The 10,510-nt window shown below is 42.3% G+C and overlaps 1 protein-coding gene across 3 annotated transcripts; it reads left to right on the forward strand.

Moving 5' to 3' along the window:
* The first annotated feature begins 1,063 nt into the window (after positions 1-1,063).
* LOC100284889 (protein binding protein) lies at positions 1,064-7,248 on the forward strand. 3 transcript variants are annotated; one of them, XM_008653315.4, is made up of 5 exons: positions 1,064-1,679; positions 2,859-2,978; positions 3,089-3,221; positions 4,073-4,237; positions 6,782-7,248. In XM_008653315.4, the coding sequence occupies exons 1-5, from the start codon at positions 1,198-1,200 to the stop codon at positions 6,950-6,952; spliced, it is 1,071 nt and encodes a 356-aa protein (XP_008651537.1). In that variant the 5' UTR covers positions 1,064-1,197; the 3' UTR covers positions 6,953-7,248.
* Positions 7,249-10,510: the final 3,262 nt, after the last annotated feature.

Consider the following 10,510-nt stretch of genomic DNA (forward strand, 5'->3'; position numbering starts at 1 on the left):
AGCACGACACGTGCACGATTCATATAGTACCAGTGACGGCACGACACGGGTCTAGTGTCGTGTTTGGGCCGCCATCCTGGCACGATGGATTGGCACGAGCACGACATAATTAAGTCGTCGGCACGATTATGCACAACTTGGACCAATCAATGTTACATAGATGTGATTGTGATGTGCGAATGTGATTGTAAATTGTAATCTGTAATGATTTTAAACTTAATGAATTCAGTTTATAATGGTATAAATGTTCAAGATTTAAAATTATATATATGATCTTAAAAAACTTCTATATATTTTGAGCTTTTAAAGTGAAATAATGTTTGAGCTAGCACGAGAATTATTAGATGTTAGTGTCGTATAGTGATGACACGACACGATTAGATACTATAGTGTAGTGCTTACCGCTAGTTAGGTACTAGTGCTGATATAGCACAACACGATTACTAAGGGTATGTACAAAGCCAATTAATAACCTGTGTCTTGAGTGGTATCTAAGGTGCTAATTGTAAAAATTACGAAGAATCGGCTCTTGTTCAAGCAACCACTCTTGCCCGCGGTTCGAGATCGAAGGAACAATAATCACAAGCTACGTACATCATTTATATGTTGGCCATCTTTCAGCCATATGCTAGTTCCATGAGTACATGTGCACAATAGATCAATCATTTTTTAATACAAAGAGTATGGAGTATTAACTAAGATGCAGGGTTTAGATACACCCCTTTGTATTGTATTGTGTCTTATGCCGTTTGATTCACATATTGGTAACGTAATGGGTAACCGATAATGTTAAATCATGTTTGTTTAAGTCTAATCATAATCGATACCACACTATAAATAAATACCATCTTATTCAAATTTGTTAACGCCGATATTCGAGTGTGAATCGTTATTATTACCATTTATGTTACATTTCGTGAACCAAATGGTATATTAGTTGTATTTTATATTTGAAGATCTATGTCGGTATCTATATTGTACATGCTCTAAGTGTCGGTTAGTGCGAGTGCTTTGCTGCGTGGCACGTTTAGCCATAAATACCCCCAACTGCTGGTGCCTACCGAACTCACGAGCAAAGCAAAGGCTCCAAACTTACTCGTCGCCCTCAAAAACCACGCTAATCAGTGCCAAAACGCAAATAACGCGAGGGAGAAGAAGAGACAGAAACAGTAAGGGTTTGACTGTTTGGCTAACGTCATGGCGTCGACCTCTCCGCGCCGCTCCTCTGGCGGGGACTCAGCTTCCCCGTCCGCACCCCTCATCCCCTCGCCGCCGACCTCCCCGGCATCCGGCCCCTCCGGTGGCCCGCTAGGGCGGCTCACGAGCCTCCGCGGCGCGGCGCGGTTCATCCGCCGCACGGGGAGCCGGCGCCTGATGAGGGAGCCCTCCGTGGCGGTGCGGGAGACGGCCGCCGAGCACCTCGAGGAGCGCCAGACCGACTGGGCCTACTCGAAGCCCGTCGTCGTGCTCGACATGCTCTGGAACCTCGCCTTCGTCGCCGTCGCCGCGGCCGTACTCGCCGCATCGGTGGGCGAGCGGCCCACCGTGCCGCTCCGTGTCTGGATCGTAGGCTACGTGCTCCAGTGCCTCCTCCACGTACTCAGCGTCACCGTCGAGTACAGGCGTCGACGCAGGAACGCGGACCAGGAGGGAGCGGGTGATGAGGATTTAAAGCTCAGGTGAGCCTCTGCTTGGATCGAGCACGAGCCCCCAATACTTCTGGTGTCACATCTTATTGCCATGGTGAAGTTACGTGCCACATCCAGGCCTCGTTGTGTTGTGCTGTGTTGACAATATCTGTGCTCATGCTTTTGATTGTATAGTAGCTATTTCCTGTTGTGTTGACAATTTCTGTGCTCATGCTTTTGATTGTATAGTAGCTATTTCCTGCTGTGTTGACCATTTCTGTGCTGATGCTCAATTTGAGTTGTAGACTAGATGTTATGCACCTTTTTATTGCGATCCTTTCTTTTCCCCTTTATTTGATTCCCCTTTTCTTTTTCCATAATATGACAGGGCTATTACTATTGGACAACTTGTGATGTCCTCTGCTTAAAAATATTCATAGGGGGATGTGGAAGGTTGATTGTCAGTGTAAATTATGTTGTTTATGTTAAGGCTGCATTGTTATGGAAAAAATTTAGAGTGATGCATGATAGCATGCGTGACTTCATATATTGCAGACTTGCATAACTGGGAAATTGCTTAGGGTGTGCCTGAGGGGTCCCTCTGATAATCTTTTACATTTTTTATCTTAATCCTCACTGCCTAAAAAATGCCCTTATTCTCCCAATTTCGTAACCGTTATTTCAGTAACCAGTTTCGACAAGTTTATTTTGGTATTTTCAGCCAACTTTATGATGACCAAGATGTTTCTATTGAATCTATTCCCTGTAATTTCCATAAATGTGTTTTGAATATTTCATTGTTGTTCACTTGTGTGCTGTTGGATTTTAACTCTAGCGTACCCCAACTTGCTCGAGATAAAAGGCTTTGTTGTTGCTGTTCACTTGCATGCTAATATACCACTTGTTTGTGGTCGCTTTAGAACAAGTGAAAGCATTAAGTAATGGAATTATTATCTTTAACAATGAAGTCCCAAAACTGAAAACAAGAGTTTTAGACTGAGCACTGAGTGGGTTACTGTTGGTTATTATTTTATATGTGCCGATATCTTACATTGAAATGGGCCCAATGAAAATTTTGTATTGATTTGATGGACTTGTCTATTATTAGCATTTTTTTGCTTTTGTAAAAAGCCTTCACATGTGTTTCCTTCACTTACCATTTCAATATGAAATCCTTAAAATTACTTGCTCTTACCATCATACTTATTATTTATTTGTTTCCATGTTCAGTATTGTGAAGCACTTGGAGTCTGCAAACACGATGTTTTCCTTCATATGGTGGATTGTTGGGTTCTATTGGGTGTCTGCAGGTGGTAAAGCTTTATCACATGATGCTCCTCAGCTTTATTGGTATGTCTGTTGTAACTTTGATGTGTGAATAAGGGAAAAACTGAGTGGTCTTTTGTATGTTCATCAATGTTGTTCTCTGAAATGTCTACTTCTTTTTCTTCTTTTTACAGGCTGTCAATTGTTTTTCTGGCGTTTGATGTTTTCTTTGTGGTCTTCTGTGTTGCCTTGGCTTGTGTGATTGGAATCGCTGTTTGTTGCTGCCTTCCCTGCATTATTGCTATCTTATATGCTGTAACTGATCAGGTATCCGTATGTCCTGTGACCACCATGGTATTCTAAATACAGTCATTTTTTCTGTAAAATGCTATGGCTAATGCTCTGTTTGTATGGTATGAACACTTTTGTTTGCTGCCCTTTGCTACATTCATACACCCATACCACAAAGATATTAGCATGCCCTGTAGTGGTGCAAATAATTTTTACTGAAGCTTTGCTGGGATCATTGATGTCACCTATGCTGATGTGCATTCTGCAGTAACCATCATTGTCTGAACCTTTTCGCTGTAGCTTTATGATGCAGCAGATGTGTTTGTAGGAAAGGTTTATAGTAGGCGCGTTAAGCCACAGGGGGCTGGTAAGGCCTAACGGATTGGCTGAGCCATATGGGCCACCAAGATAGGCTAGAGGCCTTATCCAGATTAGATTGGGTCACAGGTTTATCTCTTAGTTGGTTTTGGAGTCCCTGTTATCACGGCATGGCCTAGATTATAAAAGCCTGGCCATAGAATGTAATAGGTATCCAGAAATTAATATATCCTCCAGTTTGGAGGGTTACCTGGGTCACCCTGGGGGCACCTCGCCGCATCTGTGACACGAGTAACACTCCTTGTCCCATCCACTCGTATAATCTGCGTTCCTTGTCTTCTCTCCCGACGTCTTCCCTGAGATCGGCAACCAATCCACATCACTTTATCTCTTTACACTACCACAACTACTTATTCTACTTATTCTACTTATTGACCACCATTATTTGAATTGTGTATGCTTAAGATGGTTGTTGACATGAAGGAAACAATTCTCTTCTATCTGCCTCCTGACAAAACCAATGGAACACTGTTTTTGCTGAGACTATCTACTTGTTTTAATTTCAGCAGGAGGGAGCATCTGAAGATGACATAAACAACCTATCCAAATTCAAATTTCAGACAATGAGTGATGCAGACAAGCTAGCTGCTGGCATTGCAGCACCTGTGGGTGGAGTGATGACAGAGTGTGGTACCAATCCTCCTGTCGAACATATTCTCTCAGCTGAGGATGCAGTAAGTTTTTCAAGTTTATTAAGTTTTAATGACATCATTGTGTTATCATTCTCCTTCTGTAGATACATTTGGCTGGCGCTGAATGTGTTAGAAATACCATTTCATTTGAACAATTGTGGAACATTAGAATAATCGCAGCAGAACCGTTTACACCATGCCACCATGTTAATTTTTACATTCCTTGAGGTCTAAAGTCTAGAATAGTTAACAATTTCCTACACTGGAGCTTGCATTACAAATTTGAAATTGTTGATAGGATATTCCCTAGATTTGCAAAAGGTTAGTTTGCATGGACATTGGAGGAGTTTTATTTTGGAAGTTGTTTCCTTCTTTAGCCAGAGTTCTTCCTTGGTTCCAGTTGTGTTTACATGGCGAAACATTACTCCCTCTGTTTCGGTATGGAGTAGAAATATTGCAATAATTGTACCCTTCATTCCATAAATGGACAAACATGGTAGAACGGTTTCTCCCAAGGCCTACACAATAGTGAAACGGAGTGACTAGTATCTTTAAGTTTTTGTATAATGTCAATTTGTTTATTTTTTTTATTTGCCTTATGGGATGTTTGGATGCTAGTTAAGTATTAAAGACATAATATAATTACAAAACTAATTACACAGATGAGGACTAAAGGGCAAGATGAACCTATTAAGCCCATGTTTGAATGCACTAGAGATAATAGTTGGTTGTTAAAATTAGCTAAAAACATCCAAACAGTCTAGCTAATAGTTCAACTATTAGCTATTTTTAGCAAATTAGCTAATAGTTAGCTAGATATTTGTTAGTTAGTTAATTCCACTATCAATTCTTTTAGCCAATAACTATTAGCTCTAGTGCATTCAATTACCCCCTAAGCCTAATTAGTCCATGCTTCGTCCATGTGATGCTACAATAAACATTTGCTAATCATGGATTAATTAGACTTTTTTGTCTCGTTGTTTAGTCTTCATCTATGTAATTAGTTTTGTAATTAGATTATATTTAATAGTTAATACTCGTAATGGGCATTCAAACATCCGATGTGACACATGCTAAACTTTAGTTAGGAGAACCAAACACCCCCTCAGTTTTATGGGGTCATTTGGATGTGAGCCTCTGCCTGTATGGGACATGTGTGATGTTACTACCTTGTTGCTGCCTCTGCCTGTATGGGACATGTCATATCAATACCTTCTTGTAGCCATAGGCAGTTGTACTTCCTTCCCATGGTTCTGCAGTTATGATGCTAGGTGTCTATGTACATAAAAGCTCTCCTGTCTGTGTTGAAATCTTTATCTTGGACTTCTGTGAGTGTAGAAGGGTTCCGGCATCTTGCCATCCTTCTCACTTTGGATTGTTGTATGCACCTTTGAAATAGGGAGTGTTATGGATATATATCTGATCTAGTTTTCAGAAATAACTAATCAATTTACCTTCACTTTTAAAATTTGAAGCTACAGTTTGAATGTCTTTTGGCACTTAAAGGTTTGGAGTTCAGATAAAGTAATTTAAAGTTTAGAGTTCAAAGGAAAGAATGTGAGTAATTTGAGAACTCTTCTATCTTGTCTGAGAAGATTCATATCTGAAACTTGAAAAATTAACTGTAAAACAAAGTTGGTACATTGATTCCAAATGGTTTAAAGGGAAAACTGCATTATGAGAAATTAGCTTACACCACCTCAGCTATGTTTACCAATTTTGGATTAAATAAAAGTAATCTGCATATGATTTCAGATGTAAGGTTCTATATTTGGAAGAAATTGAGTGATTTCTCTTTGATCATTCCCCCCCCCCCCCCCCATAAAAAGTATTTTACCTTTCTACGACCTTTCAAAAATAGTGAGATTTTAGAAATTCTGACTGATGATTTACCTTAGGACATAATGTAATGTCCATCATTTCACTGGTATGTACAGATGAAGAAAAATGACAGTAGATCCAAAACTACACTTTATTTTTCCATGCACGTTTGCAACTTATACTACAGATTAGGGAGTCTCATTTGAATTCTTGGGCAATGTTCAATGGATATATGATAGAATATGGGGATCTGGAATTAATAAAATTGTAATATTCTGGTGCAAGCTTATCTAGGTGGCATGTGGCCTGAACTACTATATGTTTTTTCGAAACAAATATACCAAAAATTGTACTCAATGGGCAAAACCCGTGTTTTTCTATAAGCAATCGAGTTTGGTGTCATAAATCTTATAGACATGTGACAAGCAGCTGAACTCAATTAATGATAGGCTCAGTAGTGTTCTCAGTGTCTTCAAGATCAATGTTTCTGTTTTTGCCCGTATGTGAGCATTGAACTGATCAGTTGAGAAATTGGAATTACTCCCTCATGCATTGTGCCATTCACCTTTTGTGGAGTGTTTATGGAGCTGATGTTGGACTCTGAATGTTTTGGGCTGGCTCAAACCTTTGTTATCTTCTGGGAAGTTATTATGTTGAGCTCCTGTTTTTATTATTATTATTTTTTGCTACTTGCTTAAACCGAGTAAATACATAGTATTACATACATTTGAGTTACTCGGTTTGATCATCCCTTTTTTAATACAGGAGTGCTGTATCTGCCTATGCCCGTATGAAGATGGCGTGGAACTACGTGAGCTTCCTTGCAACCACCATTTTCACTGCAGCTGCATTGACAAGTGGCTTCACATAAATGCTACATGCCCATTGTGCAAGTTCGACATCATCAAGAGCAACCGTGACATAGAAGAGGTCTAGGTCACTAAGGAAAAAACGCCGCAAAACTTTTCGTCATGTCTCTGCTGTGTTCTTCAGTACTACCGCTACCACATTTGCGATCCTGAGTTGTGATTACCGGTCCTTTAGGTGATGCACAAATGGTACTCGTGAATATTCTTTTTATTAGCAGTTTTCTGCAGGGCCTGTACATTCTCTTTCTGCTCGATCCGATTGCATTGCAGATTGATTTGTAAATGAGTACATGGTCACGTTGAACCTTGAAAGCAGTCAATCATTTCAAAAATGGTTTATGAATTGGAAGCTAGTATACAGGCTGCTTTTGGTTGGCATTAATGATTAGAGGGCAATATGAATGCGGGAAGGTTTGTGCAGATGTTCACTTCTGAAATATGGTAAGCCTTTTTTGCACGCAAAACGAGTGTTCAAACAGAATATTTTTTTATGATATGAAATGATAGTATAAGGGGGTGTTTGAATGCACTAGAACTTATAGTTAGTTGGCTAAAAATTGTTAGTTGAATTAGCTAGCTAACAAATAACTACCTAACTATTAACTAATTTTCCAAAAATAGTTAATAGCTGAACTATTAGCTAGGGTGTTTGAATGTTTCAACTAATTTTAGCCACTAACTATTAGTTTTAGTGCATTCAAACACCCCCTAAGTCCATTCTCAATGTACCGTTTCTAATGGTGCCACATTGAATTACATTAGGTAACTGTGTAGAAACTCTACCATCTCACATGAAACTTAGAATGGCCTAAGTATGGGTATAGGTTGGTGGCTCTTGTCCCCTCTCCTCCCCCATCTCTCGTCTCCTCACGTCACGTGCTCGTTGCTCTCCTCGCTGATGTGCACCCTTCCACTAGCTCCTCACCGACGTCTCCTCCGAGCTTGGCGACCACCCTCCCTTTCTAGGGACCGATAAAGAAAGGGACCGATAACCATTGTCCAGGCGTCCAATCTCCTCGTGCGTCGGTTTCCAACCCACTCTTCTATACTAGAACCCTTTTATCTTGAAGGACACAATCACAAAACAATTGATGCTAGCCCTTCTGGTGGCTCCATGGACTCTAGAGTGATCGACACTAATCCTCTCTAAGATGCCCATGGTTGCTTCCCCGACCTTGCTGGTGCGGGAGTGGTCAAGCTGGGTCACGATCACCTTAAAGAAGGGGAGTGCTTTCATTGCCGAAGCTCGTAGTACCATGCCCAGTGCTGCTCCTCGGTTCTACCGGCGTGAGAGTACCCGTGCGCAGCCACAATCTCTTTGAGGCCGAGGGGTGCATTCACTGCCGGAATCCTATCATAATGAGTGCTCCGATGGGTGGATGTTGGTCAAGAGCAAGAAATTGTGAAGCCGCCACCACTAGCTGGATCGTGCTCCCCATAGACCAGTTCCAATGATTTTTCGTGGAAAGTGTTTCAACTGTCTATCTTCCAACCACCGCGTTGCCTCCTGTCGCCGGTTAACCCGTTGCTTCCGTTGCCGTGTGCTGTGGCACCATACCTATATAACACTCTGAATTTGGGGTATAAAATTTCTTCTCTAAATACCTACCAAATTCAGGTGTTACCCTTTGTCTCTCTCTAGTCTCTCTCTCCTTTTTTCTTTTCAGTAGAATTAGGATAATTAAGTGAGGAATTAATTATTTATTTTGTCAAAACTTATGGGAGTCATGAATTGTTGCATCATGCTGAGCTTAAGTTATTTTTTGAATTGACGCACATGGTTGATTGGTTTGAATTTGGTTTGAAATCCATAGAGAAAATAAAAAGAAAAAGCATTTAAAATTCACTGGAAAAAGAAAAACCAAAAGCTGCCCAGCCAGGTCGCGCGTGCGCCCGCGTCGCCTGACAGGTGGACCCCACATGTCAGCGACGACCGCACACACTCTCTCTCCCTACATGAAAGATATACGAACCCATACCCTTCCTATATGTGCAATTGTGTCAAATTTATCTTCAAATTGCCTAGAATCTAAAGCCTATGCTTTGATACCAACTGTAACACCTCGGGATCCACAAACACCCCGGAATACTACTGAACTACACATCTAACATTCATATATAAAATTTCGGCAGCATCTATTTTAAAAAATTATATAAACGAGTGAGCAACAGTGTATAAACATATATCATGACAAGAAAACATACTAAGCATTATTAATCTGCTAGCAAAGGGAAGATAACCATAACGACATGAACTGAATTAACAAGTGCACACGACTAGTTAAAAAACAGACATCCTTCGACATGGAGTTTCTAATTAAATCATGGCTGCAACTGGACAACGTTATTATAAAAGTGAAGGTGGACATGCTGCTACTTTCCTCATTCCCAACATGAATCAAGTACCTGCATTAAGTAATGCAAGAGTGAGATGACACATCTCAACAAGTAAAATAATATCAATCTGTTTAACTGTAACACCATGAATTTGAGGGTATAAAATTTCTTTCTAAGTATCTACCAACTTCAGGTGTTACTCTTGTATCTCTCTAGTTTCTCTCTCTCTTTTCCTTTTGAGTAGATTTAGCTTAATTAGTGAGGGATTAATTATTTATTTTTGTCAAAACATTATCAGTCATGAAATGTTGCATGATGCTGAGCTTAAATATTCTTTGAATTGTTGCACATGTTTGAATTAGTTTGAATTTGAAACTTGGTTTGAATTTGAATTGAAAACCCTAGAGAAAATACAATAGAAAAGAAATTAGAAATTCCAGGAAAAAGGAAAGCTCTAATTCGGCCCAGGTCAGCCCAAGCCGGCCCAGCAGCGCGCACGCCCACACCCGCCTGCGCTGACAGGCGGCCCCCGCCTGTCAGCGGTGGATCTCACGCCCGCCTTTCCCCTTCCCCGCTCACACCGCCATGTGGGCCCGTCCTGTCGGCGCCGTGCCTAGTTAGCTCGCTGGCCTTCTCCCTCTCTGCCCAGTGGGGTCGCCTTGTCGGCGCCCTGGCCCGTTGTGCGATCGCGTGTCTGTGCCGCTGTCTGCTGGGCCCTGCTTGTCAGCCCTCTCCCCCTCCTCTAACTCCCGGTCTACGCGCCCGCCACGGCCGCGCCCACGTCCGCGCGAATTCCGACCAGCACCCACGCGCCCAGCCCCTACTCAAGCCCCCTCCCGTCCGCTCGGCCATTTCCCCACTCGCAGACACCCTAGCTCGCCCTCGCTCGTGCGCCGTTCCTTCTCGGAGCTCTCGGAAGACCGCCACCGCTCGCCGTTCCCGCACACCCGTTCCGCCGTCACCGTTGGAGCTTCGCCGTGCCTTTCGCCTCGGTGAGTTCCGCCTCGGTGCCTGCAACTTGAGACACACCTCAACTTACTCTCTCCTTCTTTGGTTCCCTCTGCTCGTGCTCACCGGAGCTTCCCTCGCGCAGTCGGAAAGTCGCCGCCGTCGACCCAAGCCCCTGCCATGTCCCTACCGCCGTTCAAGGGTCCCGGAGCCATCTCTCAAGGTAACTCACCTCCCCACGCCCCTAATTTCCCTTTCCCAACCTTGTTGCTCGCACAATTGCTCGCCGGAGTAGGCTAGCGCCGCCGCCGGGTCGCTCTGTCGCAGACCGGTACCCTCC

This window comes from Zea mays, chromosome 7 (assembly GCF_902167145.1).
Source record: "Zea mays cultivar B73 chromosome 7, Zm-B73-REFERENCE-NAM-5.0, whole genome shotgun sequence".
NCBI lineage: Eukaryota > Viridiplantae > Streptophyta > Magnoliopsida > Poales > Poaceae > Zea > Zea mays.